Here is an 18,609-nt window from a genome sequence, read left to right on the forward strand (position 1 = left end):
AAGCTGCAGTCCTACCCAGCAAGTGTAAAACGGCCCAAGCCGACGTCTTCGCAGGAGCCGTAGTGCGGCTCTTCGACCCGTGGAGACGCTTCCAAACATAGTGATGTACAGAAACAATCCCATCGCATTGTTTGCGCAGCGGCGGTCCTCTTAGTGCCAAGCAGAAGCAGAAAAGCCAGGCCTGTTCAGCTTGATGCAAGAGTGAAGAACTGCTATGGGAGCAAAAATGAGCGGACGTCGTGATGGCGGCCAAACATTGCAGCGCTGGAGTGCCAGTTTGTAAATGGTGAAAAAAGAAGGGGCTCCAAGCGTATATATTTTCAAGAAATATCAGCTTGACGCCGTTAATAAACAGATGAGAAGATGGAGATGACGCACAGCAGTATCTGAGGAAGGCGGAAGCGTTCTTGCTGTGAGAAGCTGCAGAAGCGACTATTATCGACCATCTGGGGTTACCAAAACCTCGCTACTGCAGTGAAGCGCTTTTACGTGTGCATACAGTATTGGTACGGACATGGACACGACGACAGATTGGGGCAAGCATATTGCAGCAGAATGCATGGACTAATCAGTGTTGCATTTGTTCCTTCAGAGACGGAGAAAAATGGGGAATGCCCTGCAAATTTAGCTTAACAGGTAGTAAGGTTTTCGAGTTGCAAAATCGCAAGGCCTTGTCCTCAGTGCTGAGGCCAGTCATGCCGGCAGCAAGTTGCACTCCACAAGGACGAGTGCTAGGGAAATATAGCTAGAAGACACAGCATCCAGTCCTATCGAGCGCTGACAGCGTTCTAAATTCTCCCCCGTCTTTGCAAATTCACTCGCACCTTAACTCTCTAAACGGACTGTGAAGATGCCTCCTTAGGCCTGCTTCCGCTGTCCAGAAGGCAACGCTTTGCGAGCCGCGCCTGTAATTTAGAACGTGCCTCTACCGAGCTCAGCTGGTGTGAAACTTTCAATCCGTTTTCGCAGGCGGCTCAGTTAAGTCACAACTGATCAAGCACTGTGCTGCAACTTCGTGGCAACGCGGTACCTAAACTACGCCTCCACTACCCCACTTGTCAGTGACACTGCTACAGCCGGCAAATAAATGAATGCCAGAAGCGTTGCGCAAGTAGCAAAGCTTGATTCCCCATTAAGTTTCACATTCACTGAAGCATTAGGATGATCCCTAACTACTGAATAAATTTATTTTGCTGTGGGCAACTACCAGCTGCTAAAGGGTCGCAGAACAAGATAAAATAGGTATTCTACGTACTGGCTCTTAGTTCTAGATACTTTAATGGTCGAAGGTGCCCGAAAGCGTCGTGACCAGGGCGTGTTTGAGAAATCCTGCTGACGATCTCTGCAACTAAATGCCGATGAACAATGGCACTGCATCACGCTGCGCCCAAGCGGCAGTGATGCGAGTTCAGCAGATCCAGCCCACTAACCCTTGGAAAGTGCGCCCATCCATATTCGTCCTTCTCTGGGGACGAGTTTTACACGCTAGTGATCAGGATTCTCAGCTAATGGTGGTCGAATATACAGAAGAAGAAGATGCCCAGCACTGGGACATTTAGAGCAATCCACGCAGCTGTGAGCAGAGGTATCTTTTGGTCAACATGGCAGTTGAGGAGCACCCGAAGTCATCTTGGAACTAAAACAAAACAGGCCGCCAGCTACTGGGCTTTTGGCGGCTGATATTCAGGATTCTTGCGGAGAAGCACAATGCCTTCAAGGACGCGAGCAACTGGCAAGTCTGTGAAGGCAACAGCATATCGGCATCCCTTGACACTTGAGGACGCATGTAGAGACCTTTACGTTCATACTGCTACTGGGCGATTACCACATGGTGCTTAGAAACACATGATAAAATGCCTGCCCAACAGGGAACGGTGTACGTCTGAGCCAGAACAACAAAGTCAACGGACTTACATTCATCTGTTGCCAACTCGGCTCTTTCGCTAAAGTTAAGGAGGACAGGGGAGGTGTGGGTCTGGAACCCCGTGATGGTCTTTGGTTGCCTGCCAACCTGCGCCACTACATCAACGGCCTCTCCAACGCGGACGGGTATTGGAAGCATCCTGAGGTCTTCATCTCCTTCCATTGTGGGGGTCTTATCAGTCATAGCCCCATCTGTTTCCATAGCAGCATCGATGCCTGCTGCTTCCGCTTCGTCTTGTACCACAGCTGGGCCTTCAGTCTTCAAAGCAAGATCAGGCTTTTCATCAGAACCCACACCTTCCACGCGCTCAGCAACAGTCACAAGCCACCGTGGCTGAACTGCTGGGAACAGGTAGTAGAGTATGAAGTGGAACTTCCTGAGACACCACCCATGAGTGCAAGGAAAAATCATTCAGCAATCTGAAGGCCCCAGCTCCGTAATAGCCCGCCCCAGGCAACTACGGGAGGCTAGGCCCGCATTTCTCACGACTCCTCAGCTGAAAGTTAGTGCAGATTTGATTGGGCAGACTCAAATGTAAACGAAACACGGTGTTCTATCAAAACAGAACTGTTTGCTAGGTGCACGTTAGCAGAGTGCTCACCCTAGAATTGTGTGGCGCATTAGGAGAGCCGAATACGAGATGATTGCCAAGGCCCCCAAAGCAACCCGGCAGATAACTTGACGGTCAGAGTGCAGTGCACCCAGATGCAACAGGCCCTTTCCCAGGTATAGCAATCCTTGTGAAAGACGAACCTGTAATGAAACTCCACCTGTTCGCTAGCACGTAATGCTCCTCAGCAAAGTCAGAAATTCGAGGTGCATTTTCCTCTGTTGGTGTTGCAGGTGAACTCACCACAAACAACGCGCTGGGATCTTTGCCATAATAAGATGCCAGTTGACGAAGGAGTGAGGCAATCCTTGAGTGGTTCGTTCCTGAGAGGCAAACTCACCTTCCGTACGCGATGAGCAGCACAAGGAAAACTCAGCCAACCTCTGCTGCCGTTTATCTAGTCCAAGAAATAGGCCTTTCTGGTACTGTCGTAAACGAAACTTAGCACCAGGTCGGTTTCCCACTGCTTAAAACCTACCGGCACCAAGAATGCCCATTGCGAAAATCGCATTTAGGGCAGTGTCAGGGTCAGCATCGTGCGATAGTTTGCTCAGCAAGTCAATGAGTTGGGGTTTCGGGTTGCTCGGGTGTTGCAACGCTACTGCTAAGGGCACAGCGCGCTTCATGTGAGCATCAGCATATTGGAGGATGTGGTCCTGCAATTCGGGTCAGCCAGAAAACTAATCCAGTCTACATAAAAAGAAGCGGGCCTAGAGCCCCTAAGGCGGAGCTGCAATTTATCACTTGGAGAAAGGATGGCACAGGGTTGCTGCTTAAATGAATAAAGTAAGTTTGCTTGTCGACGTACGTATAATCTCAGCGCCATTTCTGCCCCCATCTCCTCTGCAAAAGCAATCAGTGCAATGTTTAAAACTGCCACAGCCTGGTCTGTATCGTCCGGGTGGTCTTCATCATCGTCAACCGTAGTTGTACTTGTTGTATTTGTTGCTCCAGATGTAGATTCGCTCGATGAGCCGACAGTAGCAGCCCGGCCCACTGCAGAACCAGCGGCACCGTCCACTCCTGGAGCAGCAGTACCGTTGGCAGCAGCAGCATCGCCTGTCGTTGCTTCCTCTGGATGCTGTTCGTTGTTGAGTTCCTTTTGTTTCTGCCTCCAGTACCCATCTGGGCGAGATTCCGCGCACACTCCAAGCATGCGTTGTACCTTCAGTACATCACCGCTACCGGCAGCTGCCAAGCCTTCGATGATACGTGTCGCAGCCGCAGAGAAAGCAGCATGAGGCAGGGCAGCTACAGCACACAAGGCCCCTTCTGCAGCGTCTCGCGTCCCTAAAAATACTAGACCCAAACCAACTGATAAAAAATGCCCCAAGGGAGAATCCATGGCCTCTGAAACACAAAGGCAACACAGAATTGGCCTAGGACACGTATATATGCAGACACAGAAGGATGAGAAGGACCTCCACGCAAAAGGTGGCCAACAGGCACACCCTGCGGTGATGGTGAACTTACATACAAGATACAAGGGGAAGAAGTACAATCACAGCCGTCTTCGCCTAGAGGCGAAAAAACACTAGGGACACCAATCGCATGAAGTGCTTGTTTCACGCCTACAAAGGGCCTTACTCGCTGCAGTGCATCGATCCATAAGAGCCGTCAGGATCGCCTCCGCTGCATCGGCCGAGGCGCTTCCTACAAAGCAGAGGCCTAGCGAAAGTGAAGCGAAAGCCGAACACTCTAGAGGAAGGGAACCATCAAGCTGAAAACACAGAAGAAGCTCATGCAATGCTCAGGACTAAAACATCGTAATCATCTGGAAGCCTGGTTACGCGAAGTTAAAAAGGCCGCCCAACGTCTTGGCTGCTGCTTCTTTTTGGCATGTGGGCAAGCTTGGAAGTGCACGGACTCATACAACCTGGTAACCGTGCATATTAATGAGGGCGTCACAGGCACAAAAGCATACAATTGCGAGCGTTAAAAGCTCCAGCACATCCTCCCTGCAGCTCCCAGCATAAGCACAGCCCAAACCAATGGCAGCTGCAGCCTTAAGAAGGGGAGTTTCCGCCGTCATCTCTGTTGCCTCCAAATGATCCTTCAGCAGCGCCAAAGCAGCGTCGCACTCATGACGGACGTTGCAGCTGGATACTCCGAACCCTGAAAACCATACCAGTCCAAAATGAGACCGAGTTCATCGCAGGGCGACAATGGTGCGAAATGGATACGCATCTTCTGCATACTACCATTCAGCCACTGTCGCACGCCCATTAAAAAATAGAGCGAAGTCCAACCGTGATGCATGCTGTGAGTGCCTTGCAAGCTAGTGGCAAGACTCGGCTGAAGACTAATTTGTAGCTGCCTCAGTGGCTGCCCAACTACAATCCTTGAGGGCAAAACAGCTAAGGCTGCACATCTGCCCAACTAATGATTTCAGTTGCAAGCCAGTAAGCACATTAACTCGGGGCATGGAAGCAGTAGCCAAATTTCACTAACCGAGGAGAGCGCCTGCCTTGACGTTCACATCGCTGCTGTATTGGTGCTTGTCCAAGTGCTGCAGTGCCTCATCCACGTTCCACAGGCATAAAGCCCCGAGAGAAGCTGTCGTAGACAGCAGCCCTCTGTCCTTATTTTTAAATAGCCAGCTGTTTCCTGCAGATTATCACGTTCGACGGCAAGGGCCACATACTGTCACTACGGCATACGAACATAGGGTTCATGCGCACACTGTGCAATAACCGGTTGTATTCACCAGTTATTCAACTGTCAGAGCGTCAGTCAGACTACATTAAACCTAACGCAACATCAGCAACGCTCCAACACGGTGGAAAGCTCGTGAGACCCCAATAAGCTCGCTTTGTGCATTCTGTGCACAAGCAGCAGCGACCAATGTAGCATAGATATATCATCAACGCCTTGTGCACTGCAGCAGAGAACCACGCCAGGTCAACCTGTATGTACGTGCCCTACTCCCCAGAATCATGCAGAACCAAGTCAGGTGAACCACGATGTACGAGCCCTACTCCCCAGACTCTTTAGTTCGAAACACACTTGATATTAATTCTGGTTTGCACCTGGGGAAACTATGTGACACTGACCGTCAGTCGTCATCAGTTTGTCTGTACCGAAGCCACAATTGACGAACGCATTCACAAATGAGGAGGCGAGGTTCTGTTGCGCGCTTTCAAGCCCAGCAAGACGGGCCCGCCTCCCGTGAGGGTCCTCCAAGTGCCTCTTGAACACATCTTCAGGTTCCTTGGGCTCCAAGACGTCCAACTCCTTCGCCAGGAAGCGAAAGAACGGCGAAGTTTTACTACCGCTAACAAGCCGTTGCAGTTTCTCGTCTTCAAATTCCACATCCACCCTCTGCCGACAGAGAAGGAGTGCCAGCTGTTGCTGTACCAGGGAATCCTTGCAGTCCTTCACAACCTTGTCTACTAGGGCGCGGTCTCCTAGCCTCAACGCCACACGCATGGCATCAAAGTGTTGCTGTTGTTGCATGAGAGCGTCGAACGCGACCATCTGCAGCTTTACTGACTCCTCAGGGCTTGCCGCGTAGTTAGAGAGACTAAGGAGATACGCTACAACACGCTGGTAGTTGTTTGTATCCAGCAGGGGCAGCAGAGACTGAGGTTTTTCCACTTCGGTGAGAAGGTCAATTGCGTCTACTTCAGCATTATGCTGCATGTAGTACGGCACGATCTCCTCCACCAGCTGCAGCAGTTGTTCCGCAGTGGGCAGGGGAACCACCACAGACGCAAGCCCACTAACAGGTTTTTCTTGGGTATCAACCTCTTTTGTTACACCGTTCAGCTGTTGCTCTGAGGGCGCGGGGCCATCCACTGCAACAGCCTCTCCTGACGCCGCGCTGGCGCTCCCATCTGTTCCCGCTGCTGCGTTCTGCTGCTCAGTGCTAGTCACTGCCTCCTGCAGCTGCAGCTCGGCAAAGGCTCCAGCAATCTGCCCAGAGAGGTTTCTCAAGTACTCATAACCCCACGAGGTCACATCCTTGCACTCGGCCTGCAGCCAAAGAAGAGGCAACAAAAATCCCAGTCAAGGCGTTGATTGCAAAGGATTCTCAAGACTTCTGACTGAATAAAAAAGAATGATTCAGGCGAATCTATGAAACTATGACGACTGCTGCCACCGCATTTCCGCTGTTCTTATGAAGCAAACCTCCAGACAAAAGTGCAGAGACAGTCGCCGCGAGTCCCCGCTAGTAGTGCAGGTCACTGACAGCACCATCGCAAAGTCACGCTGCACGCAGCAAATAAACAGTGGAGCTTCAGAATGCAATACACTTCGTTTCTACTTGTGCTCCTACGCAGCAGCCCGTTCGTCACTTGGTTGCCTGCCAAGTTCCATCGCAGCTGCTTGATTGGGATGAGCAATGGCGTGTAGCCTTGTCACGCTACCTTGAGGTTCGTCCTCTCTGGAAGCTGCTTGTAGCGATCGACGAGTCTGTCGATGTGGGGCATTAGAAACTTAAGGGGTTTGGGAACACTGGTCATAGAGGAGGTGGCGGCCTTAAGTTCCCGCGAAAGCGTCTCCAGCGCCAACGCCACAATCTCTGCAGCAAAGCACGTGTACTGAACATCCCGCATGCACTCTGCCGCAGAGGGATTTCGGCGGAGCAAAGAGCAACACCCTCAATGCTCACTAGCAACGAAAGGTGAGAGAAACTAGAATTGAACACACCAAGATCGCTGTCACAGGTTCTCTCCACAAGAAGGTCAATGTTTTCTTGGATCTTCTTGTCATCCTCAGTCTGCGCAGAGCTTGCAGCCAAATGTCATCATCTCTCCACGCTGCACGGGCTTTACTAAGCAGCACAGTGCAGATTTAGGTGCAGATAGAGATTTTTTGATTCTAAAGAAGATATAAGCGTATCAATCAGGCCTCCACAGCTTTGCCAAAGCGGAGGCTAATTGTGGCCAGCAAGTAAAATTCGCTTAAAAGTGGGGGCTTGCACCACAGCGGGAATTATTTCATGAGTGAGCATACACGCTTCTGCAAAAGGTCAACACAGGGGGATTTTTACACGTAGGAGAAGTAAAGACATTGATATGAATCAACACGCAACACATACCATCTCCTCTGCGCCTTTTGCCTTCTTTCCGGCCTTTTTTGGGTCTTTTGACGGGACCGCAACCTTCACTGCCTGAAGCAACTCACGTAAAAGCAGTAGCACCGAATGTGAGCACTAAAAGGCACAGCAGTAGTCCTTTAGCTGAGGCAGTCTTATGCTGATACACCAAAACAGGAGGTATCGACGTCCTGACCACAAACGCTGACCTGGTCGAACTATCTCGATGCCCTTACCTCCCTGTTGTCGCTTTCTCCTGCCATTTTCAGCTGTTGTGAGCCCAATATTCGTAGGAAAAGAGAGACGTCAAGGGTTCCGCACAGGAAAGAAGTTCCGCGGAGACGGCCCCGGATGACCTAAGTGCCACACGGTCAGAAGAACACTGCGAGCAAAATGGAAAAAATCGAAGGTAAGGCTGGGAACGGGCTCTAAATTGATATCTACCGGATACACTTATGCACGCATATACGTCCATAGGGGAGGTCCGATAGGCCCAGGTCTGGCATCTCCCAGGGAATGTTAGCGAGTCGCTGGCGTGGACCCCTTCATCTACCTTCTTTCTACGCTGGGCGCCGGTGCCGCGAGCTACCCAAGACCACCCCTAACTTGTCAGAACGAAGGGCCGATCACGTGCTTTTCCAAGCGTGACAGCGGCACTCCTTTAGCTGTTGGCTGCGGTGCAGCCTGGGGTGCATGCGGCAGCCTTCTGGCAGCACAAGGACAACTACCGCTTCGTATAGGAGTGGCACAGTTAGGCAGCAGTCAGCCTTGCTCCTGTTTATACAACAGCAGAGGGTCATAAAAATCTCAATAGCAGATGGTGTACGAGGGGAGCAGTCTTATACAGCGGCTCCCTCCGGTCTGTTGCCTATGCATGAGCTCAATCCATCTACGTGCCACAGTATACCTGACAAGGCACAAAATGAATATTTCCTTGACGACTTTATCACTCCGTCTCATCGAAACTGCAAGTCTGGTGCTCTTCTTTTGGGGCCAGCTTACAGCCCCTGGCCAGCGCTGCCGACGCCCTCCAGCCCCACAAAGGGCACGGGGCCCCTTTGCTAGCCATCATGCAAACAGTTGGGTTATACGGCAAGTTTTATGGGATCCATAGTTTCTTAGAGCTTTCGGTCAGTCTACAGAAGGTCTCTGGGGCACTATTATGTGAAATGCAGCATGCACCGCAGGACGGTGTGCAACAGTATAGCGGCATGTTAAGTTTCACGCACGGCAGCTTTAAATTTGCTTCTTTTTCACAAAAGCCGCAAGAACGTGTCATTTCCTGTTTGGAATCTGCGCTAATTGGCGCGCAGGCAGGAGCTGTGCCCAGTCATCAAGATCAAAGCTTCATTATCCCACAAAAAGTGTTGTATGTTATCTGCACCGACCCTGAGATATTACGGAAGTCAAAGCCAGTGCACCAAGCAGGGTCCAAAGGGTATAACTCTGGCAGCTGAGCAAAGGACATATGCAGTGGTAAGCACGATTGCGCATGCCGCGGCCGCAATATATGACGAATTCAAGTGAGGTTGTTCGGGAGATGCACAACGCCAGTCTGGAAGGTACTATGTTAAAATGCAACAGAGGGAGGTGAGATGGTCCCAGAGGAACACTGCAGCAAGGGGCTGACAGCTACACTGCTCCCCAGAGCATCAGCTTCAGCCACGCAAGCACTCATCCAATGCGCATACCTTCTGTGCAATGCTTGAGCACTCTTTTTGTCTGGAGTGTCAGGGTCTGGCTGTGACTCTTGTTGCAACCTTCGCTTCACAAGCTTCCATTGTTCCGCTTGTGGGTGATTGCTTGTTCTCATGCTATCATTTCTAGTAGGTAGTGCCTAGGTGACGCTGGCCAACAAACAAGACACAATCTGGGTTACTAAAGGGGTATCATAAGAGTGACAGGGATATCGTAAGACTGTTTGCCTTTCTCCTGCCCACAATTTTCACAGTGCAACAAGGACATGGTGCTAGCCCCTACCTAGCGAAATAACTAACCTAGGTTTCGTCCAGTAACTATAGTGGATATCTGATATCTTCAATTCATACTGCATTAGTTTTCGGCATTAAACCGCTCTTTGGTAGCATTAGTCACACTTTTTAATGCTTAATTAAACAGGCTTTAAAAAGCCTGAAATGCTTTCGTAACAACTCGTAGCAGCGCGCTTCCTTTGCTTCTCCCCGTCAGCGTCCCCAGACTTCTTGGCTTTAATCCACCAACTCCCGCCTGCTGACTGTCACTTGCCACAGTTGCGACTTCCTTCAGCTGAACGCATTCGGCTTCTTGCAGCAGTTTCGGGGATGTTACTGTATATGCGTCCCCACTGGCGAGTGTTTCAATTCGAGGACACTGGACTATAGAGGAAGTCGTATACTTGAACAGCTTGAACAGACAGCTTACGCTGTCGTGCTGCAACGACTTGATTAAGACAAGAGTACTGAGGGCGCCCGCGTATGCTTAGTACCTGAAAGCTTCCCCATGGTGTTCAGCTCAAGCTATGCTGTGTAGGAGTAGGTTACAGTGCGCCAGAGCAAGTTTAGCCACTGTTTTGAGAGACTCTCCTAGCGGCAAACGTTTGATTGATCCTATAGTAACAAAGGGGCCTTGTTTTCTTAAAATGGAAGGAGAAGGAAACGTACTTAACCACAGCTGACGTAAAACTGTGAGCTTTTGTCATGGTCAGAGGGACTGGCTCCAAATTAAGGCCGTCCTCACTAAGTAAAGGAGCATGTACCTGTTGGGCCTTTCTTATACACCTCTCTCTAGTAAAAGATTCCCATATGGGCGGTATGTCTTGCTAAGTTTTTGTCAATGCATACATTTTGCAACTGTCATGCAACATAGCCATCACAAACTGTAACTTTAAAGTGCCGGAGACATCTCAAGGAATCTAAAGGTAAGCGGGACATGCAAATTGTAGAGTATTCGGTGAAGGTCACGATAGTTGTAGCAATTCGCGCTCTTTGAAGCAGTGGTAGGAGGAGAAGGCCACAACTTTCGTGTACATCATTTTGGCGATGTGCGCTACAGCAGCACCTATACCTTTGACTAGCACACACTGCACGCAGGTCTTGACGACCCTCACCGCACGCCGTGTTGCAAATGCGAAATCGCTGGAGCCCACCACATGGCGTTTCTTTCACCACGATATCTGTAAAGTTAACTCCACGCAGCCCCTACACGATAGGCACCATGAAACCTACTAGTACGTCTCTCCATTATGTCCTTCCCAGCTCTGTTCCACAGGCCTTCACTAGGCATGATGTGTAGCGCACAGAGTCCAGCTTATTGCTTAAGTAGCTCTCTACTACCAGCTGTCTACAGTTTTACCATGCAGCATGCAACTTGTGAAGTCATCAAGAGCAGCCCACGTGCATCACTTAATGGGCCAAAAATCCTGGAGGAGACTGCAGTAGGACTGAATTATATCTGCAAGGGCTGATATACCGTTGTGCACAAAGCCCGTCCAACATGAAAGGTAGACATCAGCCCAAAACTTCAGGACGTCGCATAGTGCAGCTACACTCAGGTCTCTATCTTCATGCTCGCCGTGCAGTGCTGTTCTTAAATTGAACTGCATTGAATTGATTTTTTTTCGGACATTCATGAATAAGTTTATGCACAAGTGTACTGCGCAGGAATACAAATGTGCCATGTCTTGCGATATTTCACAGAGACGCCAAACGACGCTAGCCTTTTGTGTATGCATTCTAGTTCCACAGCTCGTTTGACGTAAAAAATTTGGATCTTGCTGTGCTGCGCATTAGCTCAGAATCAAGGTCTGCTTGTGTTGTTGAAGATGTGCGTCATGCTCTATTTCCACTGAGAATTCCGCATGTTTTTAGGTAGTTTTTCCGCCATAACTAGTGAAATATGTTTACCTTTTCCTTCAAACGAGTAAACAAATTTTTGGGATGCCTGGAGGCATAATCCGCTTGGCACCTGAAGTCCAGGAAGAAAAAATCAAATGTGAAACGATGCTTTTTTGGAATGAACGGGTAGCTTGACAACGGGTCCACCACCGTGATCAGCTAAGCCCAACTTGGCCCATACAACCCTCTTCCGCTCCCGCTAAGTAGGTTCATATCGATCAATACTTACCGAACACACAGTTTAGACTTTAAAGAGGTCTATGGAACATTACTGCAGGTTTAATTTCCAACGGAAATACATATCTCTCACCGAAAATTTTCCCTTCCCTGCGTGGGCATGCCAAATACTGCGGCTGCAGTGCTTCTTGCCGGCTTTAATTCACGAACTAACAGCAGAGCACACTGGATCTGATCGCCAGAGGACAAATTTTCTTTGGAGGATGGTGACTTCTCGTTAGTACGTCAATCTACATATTCTGAATGTTGCGGCCCGGAATGCCACAGAACTGTTCAAGTGTTACGCACTTCTAACAGTTCTGTTCAGCTTGCTAGAAATGCATTGAAACTCAAGTACAAATCCATGGCAACGCAAAATTGTGCGGTCGAGGGAAATGTCTTTCTCGACCTCACTTTCATGCCAGATCAACGGGATATGAGCCTTGCACACAATAACTAATGAGCTTTCTAGGTATAGACCAAGCGGCTGCAATGTGCAAACCAGTGCAGGCGGCTCTAGCTCAATTGCATATCAGCTCTATTAAAGAAAAGAAGAAGACTTGCAAAGCAATAAGGGCAGCCATAGCTACGATCTCCACGCTGTTACAAAACAGCCATTAGACCCTTCGCTTCTTCATCACAAACGTTGATCAAATGAAATTTCACCCGCAGATAACCTATTTGGGTAGTGGTAGTATTTTGTCAGATATGTGCTTGAACAATTGCCTCCTTTTTTCTACTCTAAGCAACATTTTAGGGAGATTCCGGAGAACCCTCTGAATTCCCCACGTTGGAGGGCAGTAACCTATAGAATCAAGTTATTTGGAGGGTATTTACGAGTTGACGCTATAAAAGGTGGGCTCTTGATTCAATGCTGCATAACCTTTTCAGTTCCTACAGCTAAACGAACTCCCTAATTACATAAACCCACACCACTGAAACGCGACGCGGCGAAGAGGCTGGTGACGCTGGTGCGTGCAAAGGCCATGGAAGGGCATTACAGTGCGGACCTTGGGAGGTATGGAAACCAGAAAACCAGCAGCATAAACCTCTCTCGATATTTTCGGGAAAATAACACACATAGCCTTTCAAGGGCTTTGTTTGTATCTTTACTGGTTTCAAGTTGAAAATAAGTAATTACTGCGATTGTGGGATTCCTGACGTCCCCCAATTGACACCAGCTGGAAGTCTGATATTCTTCGAGAATACTTACGGCTTGGAGAGACGGCAACAGTGCAATACGGGTGCGCAGTCTGACGATTCCACTCCAAATCACCCGAGAATCTGGTCTTCGAGCCTTATGAGGAGCCCACCCTTCTGGGTTTGTTGGGGCCCCTCCCTTTTCAAAAAGCACATTTCTTACTGGTTAGATTATCTGTTTGATGAATGCAAAATACTTTCAAGGGGAAAGCTCGGTTTTTTCGTGCGAATACATCTTTGACAGAGCAAGAAAAGAGACAGTTGCCTTGTGAGGTAGCAGGCGCCAGAATAGTAAACAGTAGCGGGTGGTGGATGGACACTGGTAGCCCTAGTGGTTAGGCGCCAGTTACTGCAAGGCGTAGACATTCATGTTTGCCCTATGGGGCCAGAGGGCTTGCCAGTGTAGTTTCTGCGGACTGACCCAGCCTTATGTTGGCAGAAGGTAAATTATATGAAGTTTGTTGTGCCTTCGCAAAAGAGTAGGTCTGCTCCCGCGAAGGCAGCTCCATTTCAGCAAACTCGTCGGGCTGCCAATCATACAGTGACGTAGTGGATTTGGGGACTGTGCAGCTACTATTGCCGCCTTGCCACGCTGGCATGGAATGTCGCAGTAACAGCAAAGGGGGCAGTTGGACGTTGCTTATGTATATTTGTGGTGCATTCAACTGACTTGTGGATCGCGGGATCGAATTCACGCGGGGCTCATTTCCCTCTGACCCGGCGCGTACAACTGAGACAAGGGGATTAACAGTGTGCACAAAATATTCCTCTCATAAGTTTTGCTACACTAACAACGTTTAGTAAGCGTGGCCTATAGGGCAACGCTGCATGAGCCCACACAAGCACCTGATGCGAGTAGCTTGCGACATTCACTTCGCACAGAAGTCGAGATAGTTCTCGCAAACCCCGCCTCTTTGTGCTCATTTGGTAACTAAAAGCAATCACTATTTCACATATATATAATATAAGTGAAGATGCAGACAGGGCTTCAGCGAACGTATTCTTCTGACTCTCATCCTCAAGACAGCAGTGATACCCGTGAAGTCCTTCGTGAAACTGCCTTGAAGAGGCTTTTATGTCTCTTATTGTCATTCCGTAGGAAAAAACCACCGGTTTATGCTGCAGCCACCTACGTTTCTGAGAAATTCCCTCCAAAGTTGTCACCATGTTTTGCACATGCGGAATACAGGATTGCGTAGGTCCAGCGGCGTCAAGGCCCTCGCCGCAGCCTTTGCACTACACGCACTACACGAGCAAGAAACGCAAACAAAGAGTACACAGCAGCTAGAAACAAGGTCCACCCGGGTTGTAAGACAGAGACTTCAGCTCTAGCGCGTTCCCAGTGAGGCCATTGTGACTAGTTGCTCCGAGAAGCTAAGCAGAAATGGAGAGCAATGTTTCAATTTGATCAAATCTGTTTAATTTGCAAAATTTTTTAATTTCTATAATTTTAGATGGAATCTAGAATGGGACGGCGTTGACCGCATAGTATGGAGCCCTGCAGCTTCCACCAGGCAAATTGAGGGCGGAGCACGGCGGGTTGCTAGTAGTGGGAATCAAACAAGTATGCCCGATTCAGCGTGGAAGCCAAATGGAACACATTGCTCATTTTTCACCAAAGCTTAAGTTTCCCTAAATCTAATCGAATAAGTACCAGCATCCCCGCAGAATCAAGCCGGCACTCCACAGCCACTCCACCGCATGCATGCCCTGTGCTGATATCAGCGCTGCTGTCTTGGGCTTTTTCTCCGCTGGGCCCATCTTGGGTTTTATATTTTGCCGTAGAAGGGGTGTTCTTGCCGGCACCAAGAGCAAGCTCCTTCCCTCCTATACAGCGTGCTGTCACCTTTCTCCAGCTCTTACCCCACACAACTCCAACCCAACTTAGGCTACCTCACCAACAGCGACTGGTCCAACCCTGCGGCAATTTGTAAGTTACTTAACCGCGATTTCCAGTCTGCTTATACTTCGCCGAGATAAGGAGTCCCTCCCCTCGGACCGCACTTCCGGCTCTTACACGGTCTCTCGCAGCTCTACGTGCTACTGTTTGATTACCCTCAAAATCTGCAGCAGCTCTTGCAACACTTCCTCGACAGCCAAGATAAGACCGGGTGTACGTACGCCTGGCTTACCAGCGTGCAAGGAAAATGGGGCCGGCAGAGGAGAACTTGGCGCTGGTGCGCCGGATGTCTCTTTTTTGGGAGCCACACATGGCAGTGCCAGTCATTCAGTGGCTGCGTTCACAGCAGGTGCGTGGCAGAGCTGATTGGGTTTTGCAGATATTGGAAGGTGCGACAATGCAGTTACGTGCATGGCTGGTTCATTGGCACTCCAAGCTCGGCTTGTCCTGGCGTCGCAACTGCAGAGCGAAACCCAACGACGCAGTCTGCAGCATTCATAGTCTTATCTGCAGCGTAAATCAGATTGCTCGGTGAAACTCAAGTGGTTCAGACTGCAGAGGATAACCTGAGGGCGCTATATACTCGCTGCTCACACGAATGTTCTCGGTGCTTTGCTTCTGGCTTGGAGCGAACGATTAGGGCACACATGTGTCAAAGTGTGTATCTTTGTTTTCTTCAGTTGTTGGAAGAAAGCAGCTGTGATGCACTACTAGAGTCTATTCTTCCTAAGACGCCAGAGGGCATTGCCCGGAGGTTGCGGGAGCTGGTGCAGCAGCAGGGTGGTGCGGCGGAGGAGCCCGAGCAGCAACTGCAGGAATGGGAGCAGCAAGGCGCAGCTTTGGAGGAAGTTCTGCAAGCCTTTAAGGGGGAACAACAGAGGAAGATAGGAAATCAGCTCGAAAGGAAGAGACTTAGGGACATCCTACAATGGCACTACCAGGTCCGGGACACCGCTCGTCGTTTCACGAAGGTGGCTGCGGTGACGTGTGATGTTCCGGCTGCTGCTGTTTGGACTTCTGCATTCTGCTGCTGCTGCTGCTGCTGCAGAACCGAGAAGAAGGGAGTGAGACGCCCAACTTGGCCGAAGTCCCACGCGTTGAGATGGTTCCAGTGCGTCTGGCTCGCGTGGCCTTCTCTCTAGGAGACTACAAGAAGGCACTGCATCATCTTGACTTCTACCTGAACACGCTCTCCGAGCTAACCAGTGACAGTCAGCCCAACGTCATCACAGACTAGCTAGTCGAGGCCAACCAGCTCCCCAGTTGACGACAGTAGACAGCATGATTAACCAGAAACGGATTTTGTAGATTGAGCTTGCATCTTACGTAGTGGTCTCAGGTAGCGGGACGTCAGGCATTCAGAAAGAGGTGTTCTCAAGTAGTTCTCTTCCCTTTTTTCCTAGATCAGGAATTACTTCTTGCTGTTGCTGCTGCCAATTGTTTCAGGCGGCGACATGCAGACCCCAGTGTCTTGCGTGTGGGGCATTTGCTGCTGCATATTGTTGCTGACCCTCTCCGATACCGCTGGGGACTTCCCTAAGGGACAGCCCTCCAATGCGGAGAGCGAAGAGGCGCTACTACAGCAGTTGCAGGATGGGGAGGATGGCAAAGAGAAGGCACTGGGAGCAGTTGAAGCACACGGCGTCAGTTCTGCTTCGTCGCCGTTGCTGCGTTGATGTTGACTGTTGCTGTTTCACCCACCGGTCCCCGGATCGGCGCTGTGTGGTGCTTGGAAGCAGCTGATCTCGGGTGCTGTCGATACTTCTGCAGGCGGCGCGCTGCATCCTTCGTCTCGGCGATATTTTGGATCAGTCCCAGTTGGCTGCATCGAAAGCAGCAGCGGGGATAGGACCAGAGACTCCCATGAGCAAAATATTTTCTCGGGAGCAGCAGCTGCAGCAAAGGGCTTGGCTGCTGCACTGGGCCATGTGGCTGCTCTTGCGGTACTATTTGCTTCTCACCTACGCGAAGGGGCAGTCTTGCAGAAACCAGGCATGGTCAGCACTATTGGACTGGGTCGTTCAGGAGCGGTAAGCTGCGTCTACTGCCCGAGTCTGCTCTAATGGACGCGGTGCAGCCAGTGAAAACTGCTTGAGAGGCCTTAGTGATTGCAAAGGCAACAATTCTGCATGTTTAGCAGTTTTCGCTTCAAATGCTGCCTTGTTGAATTCACAAGACGGCTTATCACAGCTTTGGTGGCATTGGGAAGGGGACAGCTGGTGGCTGTCGGTTTAGAATGCGTCGTCTCCAAAGGAGACGAACCCCCTGGAAGTCAAGAGAAAGCGTAGTTCCTGCGTCCAGTCAACCTTTTGTTATCTACGTTATTTAAGAAAGACACAGTTTTTCGGCAAATGTGTGGTGTGGTCCATTTGGACGTCGGCGCGTGTCGCAGTAACCTCACCTGCGTGCACTTGCTTTGCCCCCACTTGCTGCGGTACTACGCCGTTTATGCCATAATGAATCGCAAGAGAAAGGATCATTTCCAGGCCATTGTAGGGGTAGGTGGTTGTCCGTCCAGTGAGGGACTGACGTTGCAGAAATCAGAGCTGGCACGTTAAGGGAAAGGGGCACTGGAATTAATACAAGAAGACGAATGGGAACGTGCTTTCGTTGGAAAGTACAGCTTTCATTCCATTCTACATTTGCGTTCTTTCATTTGCTAGTTTTTTATGGTCTTTTGTAGGCAATTGGCCACACAAAGAACAAATACACCGATGCTTTTACGTCTTTGCTGGAGGCGCTTTTCCTTGACTTCAATTTTGATGAAGCCCAAAAGCACATCACCAGCATTTCTGAAGTACGTTCGCTTCTACGAAATGGACTGGCACATAGTGTTGTCTACTGGAGGCGTCGTCTATGAAGTCCAGTCCCTTGTGTAAATGTCAGTCCATGTTCTCTGCTGCCATCGCTTGCTTGATAAGCTTGTCGGTGGAATTTAAACTGCAAAATTCAGGATTTGCGACTAAGGCTGTACCGTTTTCATGCAGTTGTGCGAGACCGACTTCTTCCTGGAGCCTCTGAAGGGTGCAGTGAACGAACATGCTCGTTTGCTCATCTTCGAAACCTACTGCCGAATTCACAAGCGAATAAACGTGGAGTGAGCCAGCCAGTCTTACCATCCTTCCTTCTCTAGTGCCTGCTTGCCTGACCACACTTCTGCCGTCAATTTGCTGCTCCTTTTATTGCATCAAGGAGGCATTTACTTTTCATGCATATAGCATCCGGCACAATGCTTTCTGCTGTCGTCGTTGTTTCTGGACAGTTCTTTTGCAGTTTATATGAACGACTGTTGCCCTGGCAATATCACGCGCAGTGTAGGTTGATTTTTGTATCCTCACTTTCGTCATGATCGACGCAGGATGATTGCCAAGAAGGTCAACATGGTGCCAGAGGCTGCGGAGCGCTGGATTGTCAATTTGATTCTTCATGCAAGACTAGGTTAGTATTACGAATTTTCCGTCATTGTATTGCAGATTTATGGCTATGGCTGGTGGCAGGCCAGCTACTATTCTTGCTTTCCAACCAGTGGCTATATTCTGGTTTTGTTTGTTTGTGTGGTTGTTGCTGGTGCAGAGGCCCGTATTGATAGTGAAAAGAACCGTGTGCAAATGGCAGGGGCTCCCCCTAGTCTGTACCAGCTGGTGACGGACAAGACCCGTAACCTGGGCATGCGCACAAGTCTTCTGATTCAGAATCTCGGGAGGCCAGGGTACAACAGAGACGAGGAGGCGAATGCGGCGAGAGGTCAGCTACGCAATGCATGTGAATGTGTGTGTGTTTGTGTGTGTGTGCGTGTGTGTGTGTGTGTGTGTGTGTGTGTGTGTGAGTGTGTGTGTGTGTGTGTGT

The 18,609-nt window shown here is 49.8% G+C and overlaps 2 protein-coding genes across 2 annotated transcripts in view; one reads left to right on the plus strand and one right to left on the minus strand.

Annotated features, from left to right (window-relative positions):
• Positions 1–1,658: 1,658 nt before the first annotated feature.
• ENH_00058500 (26S proteasome non-ATPase regulatory subunit 2, putative) lies at positions 1,659–7,838 on the minus strand (the record flags this gene model as incomplete). Its single annotated transcript, XM_013577040.1, has 15 exons — positions 1,659–1,738; positions 1,915–2,300; positions 2,526–2,677; positions 2,778–2,857; positions 3,013–3,190; positions 3,343–3,884; positions 4,122–4,254; positions 4,459–4,649; positions 4,986–5,141; positions 5,588–6,509; positions 6,666–6,746; positions 6,905–7,059; positions 7,188–7,257; positions 7,579–7,650; positions 7,812–7,838. 15 exons carry the CDS (start codon positions 7,836–7,838, stop codon positions 1,659–1,661), a joined length of 3,225 nt encoding a protein of 1,074 aa, XP_013432494.1.
• A 7,172-nt stretch (positions 7,839–15,010) lies between these two features.
• ENH_00058510 (proteasome PCI domain-containing protein, putative) overlaps positions 15,011–18,609 on the plus strand; it is a gene marked incomplete at both ends in the record, with an annotated part of 4,397 nt that continues 798 nt past the window's right edge. Inside the window, 10 exons of the mRNA XM_013577041.1 lie at positions 15,011–15,112; positions 15,444–15,704; positions 15,812–15,974; positions 16,210–16,406; positions 16,534–16,793; positions 17,156–17,261; positions 17,447–17,560; positions 17,751–17,860; positions 18,122–18,201; positions 18,337–18,507. Coding sequence (XP_013432495.1) covers positions 15,011–15,112; positions 15,444–15,704; positions 15,812–15,974; positions 16,210–16,406; positions 16,534–16,793; positions 17,156–17,261; positions 17,447–17,560; positions 17,751–17,860; positions 18,122–18,201; positions 18,337–18,507 — 1,564 coding nt within the window. The remainder of the gene's footprint in view (positions 15,113–15,443; positions 15,705–15,811; positions 15,975–16,209; positions 16,407–16,533; positions 16,794–17,155; positions 17,262–17,446; positions 17,561–17,750; positions 17,861–18,121; positions 18,202–18,336; positions 18,508–18,609) is intronic.

This window comes from Eimeria necatrix, genomic scaffold, assembly GCF_000499385.1.
Source record: "Eimeria necatrix Houghton genomic scaffold, Enh_scaff49, whole genome shotgun sequence".
Taxonomy (NCBI): Eukaryota; Apicomplexa; class Conoidasida; order Eucoccidiorida; family Eimeriidae; genus Eimeria; species Eimeria necatrix.